The sequence below is a fragment of the Nannospalax galili genome, unplaced genomic scaffold (assembly GCF_000622305.1).
Source record: "Nannospalax galili isolate Female #2095 unplaced genomic scaffold, S.galili_v1.0 scaffold284, whole genome shotgun sequence".
NCBI classification, from domain to species: domain Eukaryota; kingdom Metazoa; phylum Chordata; class Mammalia; order Rodentia; family Spalacidae; genus Nannospalax; species Nannospalax galili.
Window position 1 is genome coordinate 6,608,141 of NW_008354281.1, and position 24,382 is coordinate 6,632,522.

General features: G+C 39.6%; 1 protein-coding gene, 1 non-coding gene and 1 pseudogene across 2 annotated transcripts in view; 1 reads left to right on the plus strand and 2 right to left on the minus strand.

The window, feature by feature from the left end:
- The window catches only part of LOC103748786, a 34,850-nt pseudogene extending 26,466 nt beyond the window's left edge, over positions 1-8,384 (plus strand).
- A 1,630-nt stretch (positions 8,385-10,014) lies between these two features.
- Positions 10,015-24,382, minus strand: part of Dcaf13 (DDB1 and CUL4 associated factor 13) — a 35,375-nt gene continuing 21,007 nt past the window's right edge. Inside the window, exons 7-11 of the mRNA XM_008851545.3 lie at positions 23,589-23,671; positions 19,378-19,542; positions 13,668-13,803; positions 12,066-12,229; positions 10,015-10,199 (exon numbers count right to left, since the gene is read on the minus strand). Of these exons, the coding sequence (XP_008849767.1) occupies positions 10,112-10,199; positions 12,066-12,229; positions 13,668-13,803; positions 19,378-19,542; positions 23,589-23,671 (636 nt within the window). The 3' untranslated portion in view covers positions 10,015-10,111. The remainder of the gene's footprint in view (positions 10,200-12,065; positions 12,230-13,667; positions 13,804-19,377; positions 19,543-23,588; positions 23,672-24,382) is intronic.
- On the minus strand, positions 11,155-11,258 carry LOC115067433. Its single transcript, XR_003846855.1, has one exon. It is a non-coding gene; the product is annotated as a U6 spliceosomal RNA (small nuclear RNA).

A 24,382-nucleotide genomic window follows, 5' to 3' on the forward strand; every position in this document is an offset into this window, starting at 1 on the left:
TCCATTTATCTTCTCAATATCCGTAAGGATGGAGTAACCTCTGGACAGGAAAAGTGCTTGTTAATATGGAAGGCGGAAGAGCCTGCTAGCCATTCATAGAGACTTTACAACAACCTGAGGTTGGGAGAACACGTCACCTTGTTGCAAATGCTATAATAAAGGGATAGAAAGGCAGGCACAAGAACCAGCCAGCCTAGCCAAATCAGTGAGCTCTAGGTTCAGTGAGAGACTCTGTCTCAAAAAATAAGGTGGGTCAGAGAAATGGCTCCGTGAGTAAAAGTACAGCATACAAGTTTAACAACCTCAGTTTGATTCCTGGAACCCACATAGATAGCAGGATTCAGTGGCACAAATCGGTAATCCCAGCATTCCAATGATGAGATGGGAGGTGGAGACAGAAGAACCAATTGGAAGCTCAAAGGCCTGCTAGCCTAGAGTACACGGTGCAGAAGCAGAAACAGCAAGAGAGACCTTGCTTCACAACAAGGTGGAAGGAGAGTCGCCAAAAATTGTCCTTTGACTGCCACATGCGCACTCTGCCTACACACATGTGCACACACACATACAGTTAAATTTAATTAATTAATTAAAAAATAAGGTGCACAGTGACTGAGAAAGACACCTGATGCCAACCTCTGGCTTCCACATACTAGGGAATATAGATGCACACATACATACGTAAACATGCACACACACATACACCCCCCAACATACACACACACACATACACACACACACACACACACACACACACAAAGATTATTTGTAGGACTGTTGTTTGATTCCCAGGACCTGTTTTCTAATGGGAAAACAAGTTATAAATAATAGATCACTTCCAAAAGCAACTCTTTTAAAAATATTTTATATTTTTAATTTTATGTGTGTGAGAGTATTGTCTGCATGCAAGTGGGTGTACCTGTGTCATGCACTGCCTGTGGAGGGCATAAGAGGGCGTCAGATCCCCTGGAACTGGAGTTTCGGATGGTTGCTAGCCACCATCTGGGTGCTGGGAATCGAACTTGAATCCTCTGCAAGAGCAAGCCAGTGTTCTTAAACACTGAGACATCTCTCCAGTCCCCAAAGCAACTCTTAAGAACTTATTTTAAAACTTAATGCAGCTAGAATAGGAATCTATGAAAATCACGCCAAGGAGATCCATCACAATTCTTCAACAAACTCAACTGAGCACCTACAATACAGTGGATGCTGTAGATACGCTGAGAAGTCAGCCATTCGAACACTAAGTCCCTTACAATCTCTTTGGAAACAAGAGGCTGAGGATGGGGAGGTGTCTACTACCTTTCCTCTTCTTCTCTAGAGTGAGAAGCAGAGCCTGGGCAGGAAAGATAAGAAAGTTAAGTTTACTCAAATAGAAATGGCTGGGGGCAGGGGGTGAAGTAGAGCATGTGTTTAATATATATGAGGTCTTGGGTCCATCCCCAACACTGTGAAAGTGAATTAATGAAACAAGATAGAAATGGGATAGATTTTCCTTCTCTCTCTCCTTTGCTTCCCCATGGTTGCCCAGTTTCCTCTTCCTTTCTGCTCTTTCTCCTTACAGAGCCCCATCCTTAATCAGTTAAGACCCACCAGTAGTACATCAATTGTAGGAATATGGGGTTGGGGCAGGGCTTTAGGAAATTTTTTTAAAAATCTCGAGAAGAGCAAGACAGGCTGTAAAAGATAAAGGGGTGTGCATAGCTGTAATGGAAGCAAAATAATCCCATCCAAACCAGGAGGAGGCAGTTCATATACAAGAGACTTAGTTAGTATACTATATAGGATTTACCTTTCTTCATATGGTTCCAAAGTGGATAAGTCACTTTCCTCGTTGCTGCAACAAAATACCTGACAAAAGCAAATTAAGGAATAAAGGGTTTATCCTGGCTCACAGTTCAAATGTGGCTCACAGTTCATGGTGGGGAAGTCATGGCAGTAGGAACTGAGGCAGTTGGGCATCTGCAGTTAGGAAGCAGAAAAAAGATGAATTCTGGTGCTCAGCTCTCGCTCTCTCTTTCTCTCTCCCTCTCTCTCTCCGCTTTTTTTTTTCTCTTAGACAGGTTGTCATTATGTAGCCCCAGTTGGCCTGGAACTTGTTATGTAGGCCAGGCTAGCCTCGATCTCATAGAGATCCACCTGCCTCTGCCTCCTAAGTGCGAGATGAAAGGCGTGCACTACCATGCTTGGTTCACTTTCTCTTTAAATTTTTTTAGCATTTTATTTATTCATTCATTCACTTATCTATTTATTTAGTGTGGGGCTACATATGTGGAGCTCTGAGGACAACTAGCGGCAGTTGGTTCTTCTACCATGGGTCTTCCAAGGATCAAACTCAGGCTGACCAGATTGGTAGCAGGCACCTTTACCAGCTGAGCCATCTCACTGGCCTACCCAACTTTCTCTTTTTTATTAATTCTGGGATTTTAGCCCATAGAATTGCCACCTGCAGTTAGGGTGAATCTCCCTGTCTCAATTAATCCAATCTGGAAAACCTCTCACATATATGCCCAGAGATTTGTCTCCTAGGTGATTCTAGATCCCATCAAATTGACAATGTTAAAAGCTGGGCATGGTGGTGAATGCTTTTAATCCCAGCACCTGGGAAGCAGAGGTAGGCAGATCTTTGTGAGGTAGAGGCCAGCCTACTCTACATAGCAATTTCAGGCCAGTTGGGTTACAGGGGTACTGTAACCCTGTTCAAATGTGCAGTCCATCACAGTGGGGAAATCATGGCAGTAGGAACAGGGGTTACTCTGTCTCAAAACAAAAAACAAAACACAAAAAACAACTTGACAACATTACCTATCACACCTAGCAAGTATTTTTTTTAAGAAAACTATTTCTTAGGAAGGCAAGATTTACTTAAGAAAAGCTAGTAAGGGCTGGGGATATAGCTCTGTGGTAAAGTGCTTGCCTCTGAGCATGTATAAGGCCCTGGATTGGATCCCCAGCATTGAAAAAGAAAGAGCGAGGAGGGGGGAAGGGAGGAAAGAAGGAAGAAAAGAAGGGAATAAATTAGAACACTTTCATTGTAACTATCAAAGGTCATTTCCTAATTAATTGACTATTGCCTATATGCTTCACTGCAGCAACAGAAGCTGATCTTTTTCCTAACTTCAGCAGAAAAGGAATTTGTTGGAAAGGTATAGAATAATTCACAGTCTGAATAGGAGAGGTGAATTCCAAGGCTAGAAATTGGATAGGAGTTGGGTAAGGTAAGGGAACAGGCCAAAGTCCCATGGCAGAAATGGTGTCTGGGATGTCTCACTGGCTGGGATGCCCACACTTAGCTACTGTTAGATGCTCTTTGATGTGTTATTTGAAAATTGCCCCTACACAAAAGCTTTCCTAAGCCCAAGTTCAAATTCCTGGGCAGGAGCATGTCTAGCTGCATCACTTCCAAGAATCATATAGCACTATTCCATCAAAATAGATGTGTTTAGTGCACACTGCTTATAACAATTTATCAAAATATTATTGTAATGATGAGGCGGTTTGCAATGAAAGATTTCAGAAACATTTTCAAAGGAAACGAAGAAACTCCACTCAAGAGTTACCTCCACTAAGTCAGCTTAAACACCATTCTAGGCTACACTTGACTTCATTTCTTAGGTCTTGAAGCAATCGTCTTCATCAAGATTGTTACTTGCCTAGAACATGGCATTTATTAGAAACTTTCATCTCTGTGAAGGTGTAGGGGTAACAGATTTGGAGCAACTAATTTCTTCTGCCTTATTTACTATATTTAAGCAAGATTTGAGTAAAATTTCCTATAGGAAATACTTAATTTTTTCCTATAAAATGAGTGGTAATAATTTGGAAGATCCAGATGGCTGAACAGAAAATGTATTACAATTGAAATTGAATTCATTCATTATAAATCATATTGGATAATGCTATTCAGAGCTTTGCATTTCATTTGGAAAGAGAGCTAATTAGTAAGATTGCTTTTTACAAATTAGTCTTTGGGTCTATTTCTTTATCGAATAGAAACTAGACTCAAAGATGTTTGTTCTGACTTAGTTTTATCTGATCTTGAAACTTGAAATACATGTAAATCCAAATGAATTTTTAAATTAAAATTACAAATTTTGAGAACAGTAATTTTTGAGGAACATGCATTACCATCATGCCAAATTCAGTATTTGGGCTTATATTCCCTTTTAGTTCTGTTTAAGGGCATATTCACATACCTAATATGCTGATTAAGAAATCCCAGGTGAGATAGGTTTCTTCATGAAGGCATTCAAGGTATTAAAGCTAACCAAAACCTTTATGAATCGTGCATAGCAAGGCTTCCTGAATATGTTAGCTGGACAATATTTCTATAGAGCTATTTTATTCCTGCAAAGGTGAAGATAAAACTCCCTCTCAGGTAATTAGGAAGTCTGCAAAATTTATGTTCTTGGGTGCACAAGCATGCTGGGATTTCAGCTCTGGTTTGGTAGAACAAGGGCTGCAGGGGCTGAGAATGGCGGCAGTGCAGTGGTTTCACAAGCTTTGTCAGAATTCAGGGGCTCACCAGTGGAAAGATGGATGGCACAAGGAAAGGTTTCTGTGTGTGGTTCGGTTTTGCAGAGAAACAAGACAAGATGCAGAGGCCATCATGAAAGGCAGCAGGGCATGGCTGGCCACTATGAAGTAGATTTAGTAAGGAGGGGGCTCAAGGGGAGCTGTGTGGACAAAGAATGGAAATTAGGGTCAGCACTTAGGCTGGAAGACACTGAGGATCTAGGAAATCTGAATTCTAAACCTTTATCATCTGTCCAATCCTTAGGAAGAACAGAGGCCAGAATGCACCTAGAAAAGTATTTACGGGTGCATATCAGGAGACCTACAGTAATGAGCTAGAAAATAGCCAGTCAAAATGAGTTAAGGTTGACATTTGTTCTTTTACATGACCTTTCATCAACTTGGCAATGATCTGCCCCAAGTCCTTCCAGGTATCTTTACTTTATTCTTCATGATATTGCTATTTATTTTAATTAACTGAAATGTAGTATTAAGGAGCTTGCCTATTCATACATCATTCTCAAGGCTCCCACTTCTAGGTCATGCTAAGCCAGTGATCAAGGGCAGACATCTCAGCTGGTAACTGAGATAGCTCTGTTTTAAGAATCCTATCACCCAGGGCTGGAGAGATGGATCAGCAGTTAAGAGCACTGGCTGCTCTTGCAGGGGACCCAGGTTTGATTCCCAGCACCCACATGGAGGCTAACAACATTCCATAACTCCAGTTCCAGGGGATCCAATATCCTCTTCTGTCTTCTGTGGGCACTGCACAACATGGGTATACTTACATACATGTAGACAATACACTCATACACATAAAATAAATTTTTTTTTTAAAAGAACCCCATGCCAGATAAGGGCTCCAGCTCAGAAGTTCCTCCTCTCAGGAACTGAAAAAGAAAACAGACAGGTAAGTAAACAGTGGATCATTGGAACTGGAAAGTTATGTCAAGCCAGTGGACAGGAAAACACAGGGTATGTAAGGCTCAGCTCCACAGTGAGAGATGTCTGCTTCAGCTCTACTGGGATTCGGTACTGGGTTGCTATGGTTCCTTTCCACAAATTTCTTGAACTTCCTTGAGGAAAATGTTCACTGTAACAAAATGATCTCCGGTCTACAAAAAAAAATTAGTGTTTTCTGTTATAGGGGTTGAGGAGTTGTTTTTTGTCTTGTTTTGTTTTGGTTGCGACAGGTTTCAGTCAGCATGTAGCCCTGATTGGCCTGAAACTCGCTGTGCAGACCAGGCTGGCCTCATCGAACTCAGAGATCTTCCTACTTCTGCCTCCCAAGTGCTGGGATTAAAGGTGTGTGTGCCACCACGCCCAGCAAAATTGGTGCTTTAAAACTCATATTGGCTAGGAATTGGGTTTTTTTTATTTTATTTATTATTTTTATGTGTATGCGTGTACTGCCTGCATGTAGGTCAGTGCACCCACGTCCTGCAGTGGCGGCGGAGGACAGAAGAGGCTGTTGGATCCCCTGGAACTGGAGTTACAGACAGTTGTTAGCTGACATGTAGGTGCTGGGATACAAACCCGGGTCTTCTGCAAGAATAGTCAGTGTTCTTAACCGCTAAGCCATCTCTCCAACCCAGGAATTGGTTTTTTAAATTTTTTATTTGTATTTTATGTGTATGAGTGTTTTGGCTACATATATGTAAGCCATTTGTTTAATACGCATGGAGGCTAGAAGAGGGCATTCAATCGCCTGGAACTGGAGTTAAAAGGACAGTTGAGTGGCCATGTGGGTGCTGGGAACTGAACCTGGGTCCTTTACAAGAGCAGCCACTGAGCCATCTCTGCAGTTCCAACTAGGAATTATTTTTATGTTTAGTTGTAGCACAGATGTTTATTTATTTATTTCGTCTTTTTGAGCCAGGGTCTCCCTGTAGCCCCAGCTGGCCTGGAACTCGATATGTAGACCAGGCTGGCTTCAAACTCACAGAGATCCACCAGCCTCTGCCTCCCAAGTGCTGGGATCAAAGGCATGAGCCACCCATGCCCAACTAGGAGAGATGTTTTATTTCAGGCTTGGGGGGCAGGGGGACAGTATGTGTGAGAGACAGGATTTCACCATGTAGCTAGCACTGATTGTTCTTGAACTCCTGATCCTCCTGCCTCAGACTCTTTCCAACAAGGGGATTTAAAACATACACCACCACATCCAGCTTCATTCAAGCTTTTTTTTTTTTCAAACTTTCTAAAAATTTATTTTTCAACACAGGATCTCATAATAGCCCAGGCTGGTTTTGAACTCAGTATGTAGCGAAGGGTGACCTTAAACTCCTGCACCCATCTCTCCAATGCTAGAATTACAGACTGTGTATGACCACACCTAGATTTTTGTGACTGGGGATCAATCCTGGGGCCTCATGCATACTAGGTAAGCATTCTACCAACTGAGCTACATCTCTGGCCCATTCAGGCTTACTTTAAAGCTGGCCCTAAAACTGATTTTCTCCTTTGAGTGGGTGTATTAATGGAGTAAAAATCCAAGGACACATGGGGGGGGGTGCTAGGCTTCTCTGGTCCTTTGCAAGGCATGAGCACGCACATGTGTACATCTACTGGAAGTTTGTTGCTAATCTTGTCCTGGGTCTAACCACCAGGATCTGCAGCACACCCTTCTGTGGCTCATAACTTCCACTCATCACCTTCACCTTCATTCTCTCCACCCTCTGCCCTAAGGCCCCTGGATGCATATTTTGAGCTTTCTGATCCATTAATCTTTACTATCTAACAAAATACCTATATATCCCATAACTTCTCTCTCAGGAGAAAGAGTATTCACCCAAACTTCATGTATTGACCCGGAACAGTAAGTTTCTAATAAAGCATAGCCAGAGTGTTTTTTCAAGTCATTTATTTTGAAAACCTCGCTACTCCATTTCCACTTACCCTTGCAGTAAGACCAGAATGAGCTGGTATTTGATAAACATTCTGGAGGACTCCTTCTCAACAGGAAGGCTTTTCCTCTGTGTGTGGCTGCAGTATCCTGCTAAGAGATCATAATGCTCTGTGAGTATTTGTTTCCATGTTTATCCCCTTTGAGGCTGAGCCCTTAAGACAGATTGAGTGTAGACTAAGCATGGATTATAATAAGGCCTTTCTTTGGAGGTTCTTATGAGAATTCAAGGCAAATTAATTTCAATTAAGTGCACACAAAGCCATTCACAGTGCTGTGTGTTCAGTGAACAGCGGGCCAGTAGGTACTGTTGTTGGAAGTATTGATAAAATCTGTGCTCTTATGCAGACTGTTTTCTTGAGAATCTCTGTAGTGGTGTGCCATTCAAACAGGGAATGCAAGGAGGTGAACTAGTTCACCTGACACTAGCTTTAGTGCTTATGAAAAAACTTAGGCACAAAGCTAGTACTGCCTTTGACTTCCACTCATACACACATAAATTCAAGCACAAAGCTGATACTGCCCTTGATTTTAAAAGGACATACACGAAGCCCAGGCCATGTGTGGTTCTGTGCTAGTCTGAGCTGCAGACTCAGATGTAGTGAGTGCATCGTGTCAGACCAGGACAATTTTGACAGTGATGACTTTGATGATGTGGAGGATGAAGGACTAGATGACTTGGAAAATGCTGAGGAGGGTCAGGAAAATGTTGGGAGCAACTGCAGGCCAACAAAAAGTGAATCAGTCCATACATGACGAAGTATGAACAAGAACTCATGCCAGGTGCCCAAGCACTCCAGATTGAGATGTGTGCCCTTTGATGGTGGAGCTGGAAGAGCAAACAGACCCTTTGCTCATGGCAGTGAAGGAGTTCAAGGCCCGAAAGATCCCCAACATCATTCACTGCTACCTGCCAGATGGTAACTACAAAGACTGGGGGGTGGACCAGCTCATCATCGCTGACTGAGCGAAGCTGTCATGACAGTACCGTTTCTATGCTCACTTTATACATGTAAATAATGAACTTCACCGTTTTATCCCATCTCCCAAAACATACATACGGAGAGAGAGAGAGAGAGAGAGAGAGAGAGAGAGAGAGAGAGAGAGAGAGCGAGTGCATGCTGGGACTCAGTATGCATTCAATACATAAATCATTATTCTCATTTATCCATTCACTCATTGAGTTCCTGGCCCTGATTTAATCCTAGCCATTCAATGACTTTAAATTCACTGGGTTGGTGAGATGGCTCAGCAGATAGACACTTGCTGCTAACCTGAGTTTGAACCCTGAAACCCATGTTAAGGTGGGAGAACCAACTCCCCAAAGTTGTCCTCTGGCATCTAAACATGTGTCCTACATGAATGCACTCCTCACGTGTCACACGTTTTTTAAAAAATATTTTAATATTTTTGAGCATGAGTGTATTGCCTGCATGTATGTCAGTGCATCCGTGTCGTGCAATGCTACAGAGGTCAGAAGAGGGCTTTGGATTCCCCTGGAACTGGAGTTAAGAGTAGTTTGTAGCTGGGATGTGGGTGCTGGGAATCGAACCCGGGTCCTCTGCAAGAGCAGTCAGTGCTCTTAACCGTTGAGCCATCTCTCCAGCCTCAGTTGTTTTTTAAGAAATCAAAATGATGCTCTTAATATAAGGCACCTTTAGTAACATTAGGATTATCATAATACCAAAATATTGGAAAACACCAATTTGCCATGCTTCAAAATCCCCACCATCAAATACTTATTTAGTATGTTCTAATGCAGCTTTATAGCCTTGTGTGAATGAATCACTGGATTCCAACCAATTTTGGATTCACTACTCCACCATCCAAGCTGACCATAAATACTCTCTGAAGACAGCTTGATTACCTTTTCTTGTTTATGATATAGTCATTTCCCATGTTTTTTTCCCTTCCCTTTTTTTCCCTGAAAATAGGGTGGTAGGAATTATAATAGGCTGAAGGGCAGTCTGCTTTCTGTTTCCATTCAAGAGAAGTGTCACAGTAGTGGCCACATGGCAAGACTTAGTAACAAGGCATTTGACACAACTTTGGCTCCTGTATGTGTTTACTTATGTTTCTTTATCTCCTTAAGCAACCCTTTCTTGTTGTCCCCATCCTATTTCCTTCCCTGAGAGTTCTATCCCGACAATCTCACTCATGGGAAACATATCTGTGCATTTTATTACAAGACTGTGAACTTGAAAAGTGACATTTCAAAATGATCAGACTCATGCTCCGATGTCTAGATTAGTAAAAGGCTCAAATTACAGGAAATTGCTCATGTCTTTAACTAGTCAGGTTCTGTTAGTGTGAGGCACTTGAAGCATCACTATGGAAACCCAGGTTGTAGCAGGAGGTAGTGCCAGTGACTCATCAGGTGGCCTTTCTCTTCATGGCAGTAACACCAAATGCTCCAACAAAACACCAGCAAACATACCACGGTTGTTTCACTTGTTAGGTAGCAAATAAACTAACAGTTGATTTTGCTGTTGGTATAACCAGATTTTAGGTCAGTCAAAACATGAGTAAGAAAAGCAAAAGTGAGAAAGATCAGAGTCAAGGGGTGAAAAGGAAAGAAAAACCACACAACTGAAATGTTTACTATTAAATTAGAAGCGGTACTTTTATTTACAGGGTTCCCAAACCAAAAAGTAACAAATGATTACATATCAGGCTTGCCAGGACTACCAAACATTATTTCACAACTGCCACTACGTGTTTCTTCCTCTCTGACACAATCGGCACAGATCCAGGCTTGCTATGTTTACGACGATTCATTTCCCTAGAAATAAACAAAATTTATAAAATATGCGCAATGAAATCATCTTCATCAAAGAAATATTTTAAAAATCACAAAGCATTTTCTTCATCAGAAAACCACTGTAAAAAGAATTTCCCAATGAGAATGGTAAAAGGTAACAACCAACTAGAAATCCAACTTTTGTGGCTTGCTTATCTTATTAATGACCAATGTCCTTTACTAAGTTTAAAAACCTGACACAGTTACTAAGAGATACATATAATTCCTTCCCAATATCTACTCAAAAGCAAAGTAACAGCCACAAAAGGAGCTCTAAGAATTTCTGCAATACTTTGCATTAATTCATGGATTCCAAAGAGAATATTCCATAGGAGAATGATGGTGGTTTAGAGTCAAAGTGTTAGTTCCCTAGTTGTGACCAGTGGTGTGTGCTTGGGAGTCCCAGCTACTCAAAGAAGGCTAAGGGAAGGAGAATCATTTGAGCCCAAAAGTTCAAGGCCAGTTTAGGAATCAGAGTGAGTGAATCTCAAGAAACAAAACACTAGATCTCAAACGTTATGATAAAGCATATTAGAATTTTTTAAAGAACTGAGCGATAAAATGAGTTTTTAAGTTCCCGCAATGCAGCCCAGGCTGGTTTTGAACTCACGATCCAGAGTGCTGGGATCGTAGGTGTGTGCCCTACAGCCAGCTTCTCTGAATTAATTTAGAAAATGTACAATATTTCATAATTACAGCTACATTAAAAATAAAAAAGCCAAGTGTGGTACTTACGTCTGTAATCTTAGCACCAGAAAGGCGCTAGCCAAGCCCAGCTGAGAGATGAGCTCCAGGCTCAGTGAAAAGACCCCATTTAAAAAAGGCAAGGTGGAGTGATAAAAGAAAACATCTGATATTGACTTCTGATCTGCACATGCACTCACATACCTGTGCACTTTCGCACATACACATCCCTAGCCCCACAGAAATAATCATCAGAAAATGTGGAATGCTCTCCAAGTCTGCATATCACCCTTGTACAAGGGCCATGCTGACCTTCATACTGTTTCAATTTTAGTGTATGTGCTGCTGAAGTGACACAGAAACAATTTTCAAATATTATCATTCATAATAGTTTTAAAATGAGTCCCCCATTTTTCCCTTCCTTCTGCCCATGCTGGTAACTGAACCCAGGGTCTTGTGGCCCAGGAACATATTCTACCATTGAACAGTATCCCCCTAACTGAGAAGTATTTTCTTATTTTTGATAAATAATTTTCTTCATTTGTACTTTAAATGTATTCCCCAAAATAAGTAATGGAAATGCTCATATTCTTAGATGATCAGTTTCCCCCTTTACTGGAAAGGGGGGGGGGTATGCAGCCCAGTGAAGTCTTCAAAGGTACACTTAATGTACATTAATATAAATCACTGCTTTTTTGCCAGGCATGGTGGCACATGCCTTTAATCTCAGCACTAGGAAGACAGAGGCAGGCGGATTTCTGAGATAGAGGCCAATCTGGTCTACCTAGTGAGTTTCAGGTCAGCTGGGCCTATAGGGAGACCCTGTCTCAAAAAGGCAAAAACAAAAACAAACAAATAAAAAAAACTACCCTACTGTTTTATAAGAAAGTTTCTGTTTGTTTCTGGCTTGACTTTTTAAAAAAATTTTGTGTATGAGTATTTTGCCTGCATGTAAGTACACCCATGTTGTGCAATGCCCTTGGAGGTCAGATGAGGACTCCTGGTACTAGAGTTTCAGATGGTTGTTAACCACCATGTGGGTGCTGGGAACTGAACCCAGGTCCTCTGAAAGAGCATCTCTTTAGCCCTGAAAGTTTCTGTCTGATTAACGTAAGATAAGAGGGAGAGAAGATAAAGGGCCCTGGGCTAAGAGCCAACACATACTTTCTACGCCGAGCCTCCTTCATGATGCGTTGCTCCTGAATCTGGCTGTAGATAGATTTCGGTAGATGTCGATGGCGAGCAATACGTTTTACATGCGGATGATGTTGAAATTTTTCCTTTAACTTCTGGTTATAATCATTTGCTGATTTTTCACGTGATGTAAGCTAAAACCAAAACACATTTTGGTACCTCCTATTCTTTGTTTTGCTTCTACATCCTTCTCCCCTGTTCCCCCAAATCAAATTTTTATGACATACAACTAAAATTGCCAATTTACAAGGTCATTAGATTTACTCTGCAAGAGCGAACTGTTTTGGGGGCAGCACATCAACAGTATAGACAAATATCAGCAAAGGAAAACAACACTGCTGAAGGAACAAGCTGTGGCATTTGCCAGGCATAAATGACAGAAAACTACATGAAAAGAATAAGTAGTTTTGTTTAACAAGATTAAGGACAATACAAACACACTAGAACATTTAATAATGAACTAAGACCTAGGTATAGAGCAATATTTAAAGATAAAGATAGAATTACCTTTCATTGTAACTTGATTTTCCTACCAGAGTTAAGTAGAAAACAGTTCAAACGTAACATTCCCTTCTTAATATTTGTTTCTGATATAAACATTCTGTATATTCCTCATAGAAAAGTGGAACATTTAGAAAATATCCACAAAATAAAACCCAACCACTATACTGATCCAGACATAATTAGTCAATGATATAGTTGCTGAATCTTAACAAAACTATTTGAAAAATCTAAGCTATGTTTAATTTAGGTTTTCAATGTCTTTGGTATTAAAGATCTCTCAAGGACTTTCAGCCTTTGATTTGCCCACTAGTCCAGTACCAGGAGAGATGCCCCTCTAAATCCTGCTTCTGATCTCTATATCATTTTTCCCTGTCCCAAGAAAACACAAAGAACTAAGAAAGCTCAAATATTATCGAACACCTGAATAAAGGCATTCTGAAAGTGTCTGTAGCTGGTGTGGTGGCACATTCCTTAATCCCAGCAGAGGAGGCAGAGGTAGGCGGATCTCTTGTGAGTTCGAGGACAGCCTGGTCTACCATAGTGAAATCCAGGTCCCTGTCTCAAAAAGATCCCCCCCACCAAAAAAGAAAAAGAGGAAGGAAGGAAGAAAGAAAGGGAGGAAGGGAGGGAGGGTCTGTGTGTATGCACATGTGTCTGTCAAAGCCTGAGGATGACAGAGGGTGTCTTCCTCAATTGCTCTCCCACTTTACTTTTTTAGAAAGGGTCCAATTCAGCTAGTTTGCCAACCAGTCTAACTGGTGAGGCCCAGAGATCCTCCTGTCTTCCCCCCAGTTCTGGGCTTACAGGTCTGCTGCCATGCCTAACTACTTTTTTTTTTTTTTTTTAATGTAGGCACTTTACCAAATAAGCCATCTCCCCAAACTTGAAGGTGTTTTTAATATGAAAAATATCAGTAAAATCTTGTTTTGTTGCTAATTTTTTTCTTTTTATCACAGCAGTGTCAATCTGATCAAAGTAACTAAAGTATTTCAAATAAAATTCTATATAATGATATTCAATAAAATGAGAAACTAGTTTTAATTGAAATAAAAGAAAATGGAGTCTTACCACACCCAGTTTTTCAGAAGCATTAGCTTTCCACAGACGAATGTTCATTTCATCAGATCCACACATAATGTACTTGCTGTCAGAAGTCCATTTCACACAAATAACATGCTGCATTCGTTTTGTGTGATATACTTCTCTACAGAAAAAGAATTAAGTTAAAACATTTAGAAATTTTAGTAAAATTTCTTTTAAACCACTGCCTATCAATGATCAGAATACCATTTTTGAGTCCTAAAGGAGTATAAAAGGAAAATTCAAGTTAATTTTAATGTATTTTTATTTACTTTAACTAATAATAAGGTTCTATTCTAAGTGCTGGGGAATTAAAAGAAAAAAAATTGCTGCCCTGTCAGAATTTATAATCCAGTAAGAGAAATAAATATAAACATACTAAGCAAAACCAGACGTACAGAAAGTTTCACACAGCTGAAAGAATAAGATGCAAACAGATTTTAATTTTAATTTTAGGAAAACTCTATATAAGAAATGGCTTAATCTTGGGGCTGGAGAGATGGCTTAGCGGTTAAGAACACTGGTTGTTCTTGTAGAAGACCCGGGTTCAAATCCCAGCACCCACATGTCAACTAACAACTGTCTGTAACTTCAGTCCCAGGGGATCCAACAGCCTCTTCTGACCTCTGCCGACATTGCACGACACGGGTGCACTCACCTACATGCAGGCAATACACACATACAGATAAAAAAAAAGAAAAAAAAAGAAAAAGAAATGGCTTAATCTTAGTGAGTCTTTACCCATCCCCATTCAATTCAGGTCAACAACCACTCTCTCCACCAAGCAACATTTTACTGGAAAATAAAATGAATTCGGGCACCCAAACAGCACATTCCTGCATGCTGAACCTAAGCTCTGATGTCTGTTTTGGGTTCACTGTTTTAAAAGCCTAAATGAAATGAGAGCTGATTTACATGTGTGACAAACAAAGAGAAGGCTGCAAAAGTGTCTGATAAGTTGAGGTAAGAATCATTTAATAATTGGAGATGCCAAACATCATACCTATTTGGAAAGGCTGTGAAATTCGCTAAGTAAGTTCACAGAAGATACTATACTGGGAAGTGTTAAGAGCATTAAAAAGAAGTAAAAGGTCAAAGAAATTAAGATGAGACTTTAGGAGAAATAAAACTTCCAAATGTGGATGAAATGATTAAAGTTGAAGACATGACAAAAGGGAACAAGTTAAATTATGTACAGCAAAGAAAACACATATAGGACAACCAAATCAAAATGCAATTCATATTTATAAACTATAACCCTAAAATACCCTCACAAACTAGCTTTAAGTTGCTTCTAACGTACATTTTTTTTTATTTAATTTTTTTATTTTATGTGTATGTATGATGCCTGCATGCATCTAAGTACATCTGTGTCATGTAATGCTCGAGGAGGCCAGAAGAGGGTTGTTGGCTCTTCTAGAACTGGAGTTACAGACAGTTGTTAGCCCCCATTTGGGTGCTGGAAATCGAACCTGGGTCCTCTGCAAGAGCAGCCAGTGCTCTTAACTGTCAAGCCATCTCTACAGTCCCTTAAGGTATACTTTAAGGATTAAGATAAACCATAGGAATTTATTTTTTAAGGAGGGAGGATGGGTTAGCGAGAACAGTTTATTCAAATGAAGTCAGGATGAGAGACATTTTCCTTCTTCAATGTCCTGCTTTTTTGCAGTGCTCATTTTTAAATATCTGTACTATCTTAAGAGCTACCCCTACCAAACATGACTTTTTCCCAAAGTAATATTATGAGTTTATAGGTCTGGTATTCAGTTAAGCTTCACTAACTATGAAAATAACTTACTCACGTAGTAGACCAGTCAAATCCAAGGTTAGTCATTTACTTAAGACTTCTTAGTGGTAAACTATGTAGAGTTCTTGATCACAATATCCTAGATTTATGAAGTTCACTAAAAGTTGAATTAGGAGACTAATTTTAAATTTAAATTCTTTGGGTATAAAGTCTAAATAAACCCATTTTCCCATGTGAATACTACTGATTTTATTTATTTACTTAGTAATTACTGAAATCACAGTAGAAGCCTACTTCCAGATACTGTGGTTTTTCTTTTATTTTGTTCTTTTTGAGACAGGGTCTCTCTATAGCCACAGCTGGCCTGGAATTCACTATGTGGATCAGGCTGGCATCAATTCCACAGAGTCCAAATACTGTTTTTACTGTAGTTTCAAAATCTCTGGACCAGTGAGATGGCTCAGAGTAAAGGCTCTTGTCACCAAGCTTGATGAACTGAGTTTGAGTTCTGGAACACAGTTGTAGAAAGAGAGAACTGACTCCAAAAGTTGTTTTCTAACCTCCACACCCATGCCACGGCAAGTACACAAGTACACGTACACATACACACACACACACACACACACACACACACACACACACACACACATACACACACACACATATACACACACACACACAAACACAATACATTTTTTTTTAATTCTAAATCTACTCAATAGGCTGGGGATGTAATTCAGTTGATAGCATGTTTGTCTAGCAAGCATGAAGCCCTAGGTTTGATCTCCAGCACCATATAAAATGAGGCATGGTGGCAAATGCCTGTCATCCCAGCACTCAGGAAGTGAAGGCAGGATCAGAGCTCAATGACATTCTTGGCTACATAGCAAATTCAAGGCCAGCCTCGGATACATGAGACTCTTTCTCTGCCTCAAAAACAAAACAAACAAACTCCTCAAAACTTAGAAAAAACTTAAATCATTTTAAGGTGCTATACAATTAAATGTTTTTAAAATAAAGCCATTCAAAATGTTGACTAAGCTTGGGTTATTCAATCTTTGTAATGATAGGAAATGAAGAGCTGGCTATGGAAAAGAGACTGGAACTAGTCTCAAGCAGATAAAGGTAAAGGTCATGGGGAATATCATTTATTTGAACAGAACAGGAAGTAACACACACTAAAACTTTATGTCCAAATGATACCAAGAGAAAATTATTTGGAAATGAAGTACAAGACCTCTTTCTGTTTTGAGACAGGGTTGAGCAGATTGTTATTCCCTGAAAACTTTCCCAGCTGGCCTGGTGACTGTAGACCAGGCTGGCTTTGAACTCACAGAGATCCACCTGCCTCTGCCTCCTGAGCGCTGGGATTAAAGGCATGCACCACCACACCCAGCCACAAGACCTCCCTTTTACAATAAGGAATAAGCTGAGATCTCTACCTACACATAAATTTAGTGGCCCATATTAGCTCTGGAATAATTCAGCCTAAACCCAGCTGTTGGGCTCTTGAGTCAAAGTTATCTATGTACCTCAAGTCATTCCACCTTTTTTTTCCATTCTTTGCGTACATATAATGTTAGTTCTGGTGCCAAAGAAACATTGGAGTCTTGATGATTCACACTTTCTGTGTGAACTGTGTGTGCAAATGTGGGGAATATCAAGGCTGTTGCAACAGCCACATAAGAACTAACACGAGACATTCTCCAGGAGGAATGATGGAATGAAGATCAAAGTCATCAGAATATTCTCATTCATGTTTCAACTCAAGCACATCTGTAATCAAACAGTAAATACCAAATATCTGCTGGTAATTAATGACAGAAAATGCAAAAATCAATATGGCCTCCTCATATCAGAGTGTAGAAAGATAGAACCATCCAAAGTTGAAATACTGATAAATTACATGAGCAGACTGTTAGGACTCAAAAAGGCAAAGCGCTGCTCAGCTCTCGGGATCTCTGTATGAAGGTCTTTTGGCAGTATGACTATATGGCTGGGATGAGGGTGAGGCAAGTGAGATACTACAGTATGAACTGAAAGGAGGCATTCATTCTCAAGGTGGGTCAGGTACAGGGTTGCCTCTTGCAGGACTCTGAGAATAACTCCCTCCTTAAATTCTATCCCTCCACACCTCACTGTTCTTCTAGTCCTGACCCTGTTACAATGCAAGGAGGCTAAGTCAGGAAAAGAATGAGATGTCCTTTTTGAAAACACATCATTCTTCAGAAAGGTTCAGAGCCCTGCACTACAGAAACAAGGCAAGTTTATATTAGGAATAATGATCTAAATTCTCACTGCTGCACTAAAATGGTGTGATTTCTTCATCTTGTTGTACCTACACTTCAAAAATGAACATTCTTCAGATTTTTTTAAAAAGGAGGTGAAAGGTTCCAGAAAGATTCTCTGACCACCAGTCTTTGGGAAGCAAGTAAACTGCACTGCCGTCTCCACACTGCTGTCCTCTAGCACAGCTCACCTCTCACCCTCATTGCACGGTCTTATCTTCTTTCCTCACCCACATTCACACCCCACTTTTTTTCCACTAACCCCAGTGATCCCCCACTTCCATTCACAACCATCTTCTTCACATGTATCTATAAATTTTCATAACTTATTTTTGATTTGTGTGTGTGTGAGAGACTGCAGTGCCTGCAGAGACCAGAAGAGGGCACCAGATCTCTTGGAACTGGAGTTACAGGTGATTGTGAGCCACCGGACATGGGAACTGAACTGGGGTCCTCTGCAATTTTTTAACTGCTGAGTCATCTGTCCAGCCCTCCATCTAACTACAATTTAATAACACAAGATGAGGCCACCCAACCAAGTAAGAGCATACATGCATGTATACATGTACCTATATATATATATATATATTTTTTTTTTAGATAATATTCATATTCATTTAGATTATTTTCTTTTTAAGTTTGAGTGACACTATCATAATCTTTCAATAATTTTGCTTCTTGTTTTTGGAAAGTAGCTAGGTTGGCCTCAAACTTAATGATCCTCCTGCTTCCATTTCCTGAGTGCTAAGATTAGACCCGTGAGCCACTAAGCTCAGCTTCACAATTTTTTAATTTCAACATTTGTTTCAATTTGCTTTGTTTGGTTTATACATACCTACAGAACTTATTTTACTAAGGAATAGTGAGAATGCGTATGAAAGTACTTTGTAAACCATAGCACTTTATAAAGCAGGCTGTAGTTGACAAGTCAGGTTTTAAGGAACAGTAAATGGGCTAGGGGTAAAGCTTTGCAGTAAAGTACCTGCATGAGGGCCTGGGTTCAATCCCCAGCATCACAGTCAGTCAGTGAACTAAAAAAGTACAAAATTTCCCTTGAAAGTCCCTGAAAATGCCACAATTTTCTATAAATTACCTCAATACAAAAATACAATATAACATGGATATATAAATATATAGTATACTAATATAATTATATATAATAGGTCATAGAGAGTCACGCTGTGCAAAACAACACAAATCTTCAGTGTGCTCACAGAACAAGATACACAAATGAGACGGCTCAATACTGAAATCCCCCACCCCTCAACCACCCAGAGTATATATGTAACAATAAACTGGAAAGGACAGAGAGGGTCTTAACATCTAAACTGCTTTTTCTTTTTTAATTTTTGCACTGGTTGAATGAGATGGATTTGAATGAGTAAAATACAATAGAGGGTGGTATTATTTATTGCTCTCAAAAATACAGTGGAGTCAAATTTATCTGAGTTCTTCACTATCAAACTAAGTTCTTATTCAATAAAAAGAAACCACCTGATAGGCCCACAGATGATGCAGTGAAGAAGTCTACACTCCAAGTCAGAAGACCTGGGTGTAAGTCCCATCATATACACATAACCAGCCGCCTTCTCAGAAAAGATAAATGATTATCAGAACCAAATAAATATCAATGAAAATAAGTGGTTTACTAGTAGTCACATACCTGCTTTGGCTTTTGTCCACAGGAAAAATTCTAATAGATTTATCAAAACTAGCAGATACAAATTCTTTCCCAGTGGGAGAATAGTCTACATCAAGCACTGCAGATACATGGTCCATGTGAACCATAACAGGAGCATCCAGAGCACGCATATCAAAAGTATACAAGCTGTAAAACATTGTTAATATTATAATCAAATTTCTAGAAAAAAAGACATACGCACTACTAAAAGACCCTAGGAAAATTAAGACCATTAACTAAATAATGTCCATCTTAATAAGCAGCTTGATTCTGAACACAGACAGGTGAGGCACAGAGAAAAATACAAAACATTTTTATTACTTCTTACAATCATACTTACAAAACAGAAACACAAAATCGCAAATCAACAAGTTGGTTCAGTGGATAAAGACAGTAGCCACCTAAGCTTGATGACCTGAGTTAGATCCCCAGAATCCACATGGTGGAAGGAGAGAACCAAATCTCACAAGCTGTCCCCTGATGGCCACATAAACACTTTCCTCCTTGTACATCTCATTGGAAAATATGTGGAAGTTTCAAAAGCAGATAGAGTTCAAAATTACTTTTAATGCTACTATCCCCCACCTAAAAAGTCAATGTAGTGAATTTTTAAACCCAAATTAAAAAGACAGCTGCTATGAGGCAAGAGAGATGGCCCAGCGGTTAAGAGCACTGACTGCTCTTGCAGAAGACCCGGGTTCAAATCCTAGCACCCACATGGTAACTAACAACCATCTGTAACTCCAGTTCCAGGGGCTCTGACACCCTCTCTGACCTCCACAGGCACAGTACAACATGGGTGTACCTACCTACACACAGGCAATATACACTCATATACATAAAATAAAAATAACTAAAAAAAATTTTTTTAAATCAGCTGCTACGCTAGTCTTCAAAAGCATTAAAGCGTTATGGACCAAATCAAGTCTGCATTAAAATTCATATATTGAAATGTAATCGTCAATGTGATGGCATTTGGAAGTAGGGCCTGTGGTAGGTAATTAGGTCTAAAAGATGGAACCCTCATGATGGAAGGGGTCAGAGAGCTGACCAACCCTGTGAGGGGTCTACAACATGTAAGAGGGCCATTAGTAAACCTGACTATGCTGGCACCTCCCAAATTGTGAAAAATAACTACCTGTTGCTTAAGCAACCCGATATATGGCAATTTATTATAGGAGCTTGAACCTAGATATAAAGAGATACAAGATGAGATTATAGAAGAGTCACAGACTAAGCAAACTCAGGAGAAAGGACAACTGAACATAACACAGGATCATGCACCAGACCCTCTGACAGTAAAAAAAAAAAAAACAAAAAACAAAAAAAACACATACTGTTGGAAAACTGGTGATACAGGAATAAAGTCTGTTGGTTAGGCTAATACTATTGTACTAATTATGCTAATTGCTTGGTTTTTAGTACTGTGGTACTAATTTCTTGGTTTTGCTAACTGAATAGTGGCTATGTAAGACTATTAATGTTAGAGGAAGCAAGTTACAAACAGTATTTTTGCAACTTTTCAATAAGCCTAAATTGTTGCAAAGTGAAATTGTTCTAAAAACCTAATACTTCAGAAGAATACTGTAAAAATACCTTTCACCTGAACAGTCACTGATACTGAGTATGGCAGTTACACCTTCATGCCTGTAAGCTCAATAATCAGAAGACTGAGACAGGAGCCTCAAATTTGAGGAAGGCCAGCCTGGGCTATGCAGTAAATTCTAGGCCATCCTGAGCCCATCTCAAAAAGACCAAAGCAAACAACCCAAACCAGTACTCTTTTTAAGAATCTTCCAACATACCACAGGCTTGCTGGCCAAGGTCAAAACAACTTTTGAGGTTAAAGTTCTGAGTTGACAACTTCCACTGTACTACCTGCCTAGCATCCTGTTTCTTGAGATTTGTTTTCTTTTAGCAAACTGTTTTGTTACTATGTGGGGGGAAAAAAGATATACAAATTTATTCAAATTCCAAGCAAATCAATTCACCTGAACAGAAATCCTTAAAGTTTTGAGTCAGTTGATTCTTTGGGGAATCAGCAATTCCAAGCCTCTCTTCTTAGATAAAAGTATGGCACTGAGTTAGTTTAAATGGCTTGCCCAACTTTTTACAGCAATAACTGGTTGGCTTTGATTTGAACTTGTGTTTTTAACTCAGAATGATTATAACAGTTAATGAAAAATAAAAGAAAGTATTTACAAGTACAGAAGAGAGAGAGAGGTTCCACAAGCAAGGTCTTTTTTTCGTCCTGAGACAGGAGTTCATGTAGCCCACGACAGCCCCAAACTTTCTCCTTAGTAGATGACCTTAAACTTCTGATTCTTCATGCCTAAGCCTGCATAGTGCTAGGGTTTCAGGCATGCAAACCACATCCAACAAGAACATTTTAAAGTAAGGACAATTGTGGAAAACTAGCAGTTATTTCTTACAAGAGACATGTTCTTTGTTTTAGGAGCAATATGTAATTCTTCCCAAGGCAAAAAGAGAAATTCCGAGAATGCTCTGAGGCAAAAAGCTCTCTTGGCAAAAAAGCTAATTCCCAATGTATTTTAGTAATCTTAGCAAAGAGATCACAATGACATTCCTCTTGTCTTTTGTTGCCTTTAATTGCAATAGCACCTTTTAATTTCAAAACATCCAGCAAAGGGCTTTAATGTGGGTGGGCACTACTAGTTAATGAGTCAACCATGTTTCTTTTGAGTATAAAAAATTCTAAGAAATCACCACTAAAACATCATGTAGTCCCATCTCTGAACCAATATCACCATTTATAAAGTTTTCAGAGCTATACAGTGGACAGGTTTCAACTTAAAAAATTTTTTTATTTACATATATGTGTGTGCCTGCTTGTCATGTGTGCAGGCGCCCATGAAGGCAAGAAGAGGAGGTCGAATCCTGTGGAACTGGAGTTACAGGCAGTTGTGAATCACCATGTGGATCCTAAAAACCAAACCTAGGTCCTCTGCAAGGAGACCGTGAGCCAGTGCTTTGAACTGCGGAGTCATCCCTCCAACCCTGAGTGGACAGATTTTAAATACAGAAAAACCTAAAGTTCAAATCTACCAACAAGCCTTCAGGGTTTAAAAAAGTATGTTAAGAATGCACCAACTAAAAAACACTATAATAAAGTACATTTAAAAAAAAATAAAAAAATAAAAAAAGACTATTTCTTTGCTACCTGTAATCTCTCTGCTTCATGTACTGTCTGCATGTATATGAGGGCACTTGTGTCATGCAATGCCGCGGAGGTCAGAAGAGGGCTTCAGATTCCCCTGGCTGGAGTTAGGATGGTTTCATAGCCGCCATGTGGGTGCTGGGAATTGAACCCGGATCCTCTGCAAGAGCAGCCAATGCTCTTAACTGTTGAGCCATCTCTCTAGTCCCTTATTTATTATTTTTATTTTATGTGTATGCATGTATTGCCTGCATGTAGGTAAGTGTACTTGTGTCGTGCAATGCCTGTGGAGGACAGAAGAATCTGTTGGATCCCCTGGAACTGTAGTTACGGACACTTGTTAGCTGCCATGTGGGTGCTGGGATTCAAACCCAGGTCTTCTGCAAGAACAACCAGTGTTTAACTGCTAAGCCATGTCTCCAGTCATTTTTTTTTACCACTGAGCCATCTCTCCAGCCCTTATTTTTTTATTTTCCATTTTTTGAGACAATATCTTGCTATGTAACCTAAGCTGGCCTTTGAACATACTATTTAACTCTGGCTGGCCTTAAACTTAATCCTCTTGCCTCAGTCTCTGGAGTGCTGAATACAGGCATGTGCCACCATGCCTGGCTGGCTCAGTCATTATTTAAATGGCCTACATCAGAAATTATCTAATTTCTTCTGTAAAAGGCCAAAGAAGAAACGTTTCTGGCCAGGTGAGCTGAGCTTAAGGTCTTTATTACAACTATCCAACTCAGGCATTACAACACAAAAGCAGCCATGATCAATACAGAAACAAATAAGCATGGCCATATTCCAATAAGTTGTAACAAAAACATGCTGCAGACAGGATCTGGTCCATTCTTTGTGTTACTCTGAAAACTGAAAAGTTTCTGAAAAGTTCTCCAATTCAGAAAATTAGTTTTAGCAAAACAAATGACAGCTTTCAAACTTTTATGTGAAAGTATACTATATAACTAAGGCAATGTAATTGAGTCTTTGTCGATACGAGTATTTTAAAAAAGAAACTTACTTATAATCTTCATTTGCTGCAGTAAAAATGAAAGCTTCCATCGGGTTCCAACAGATTGTATTTGTTCTCATATCCAAGATAACCTGCGAAAGGAGGCACACACCATCCTATTACCATGGGATTAGGACTTCCAAAGTCCATCAACTTTCTATTTCATTCTTGTTTTTTTAATTTAAATACTTCTACATGCATAGTACACAACTCAGAGCCATGGGAAAAGAAATCAGTAATTGTTTCCTAGGAACACAGACTGGTAAATACAAAGAAACAGAAAAATGATTACCTCTTATTCCTTTGGACTTCAAATAATAGTTTGGTTAGGAAATTGAGGTATACACACACTAAAAAAGTTAAGATACAAATAATAAAGCAATAAATGACTATGTAACAAATTAGGGGGAAAATTAATGGCAAAAAGGGTTAAAATTCAAGAGATTGAGGAAGACATCAGAAGATGGAAGGACCCCTCCCATGATCATGGATTGGAAACAAAAGCCATTTATAGATTCAATGCAATGCCAATCAAAATCCCCATGACATTTTTCACAGAATTGGAAAAAACCATCCTAAGATTCATATGGAAACACAAAAGACCTTGGATAGCCAAAGCAACCCTGAGCACTATGAGCAATGCTGGGGGGATTACTATACCAGATTTTAAGCTGTATTATAGAGCTATAGTCATAAAAATAACATGGTACTGGCACAAACATAGACCCATAGATCAATGGAACAAAATTGAAGACCAAAGTATGAGTAAATGCAATTTCAGCCACCTGATATTTGACAAAGAG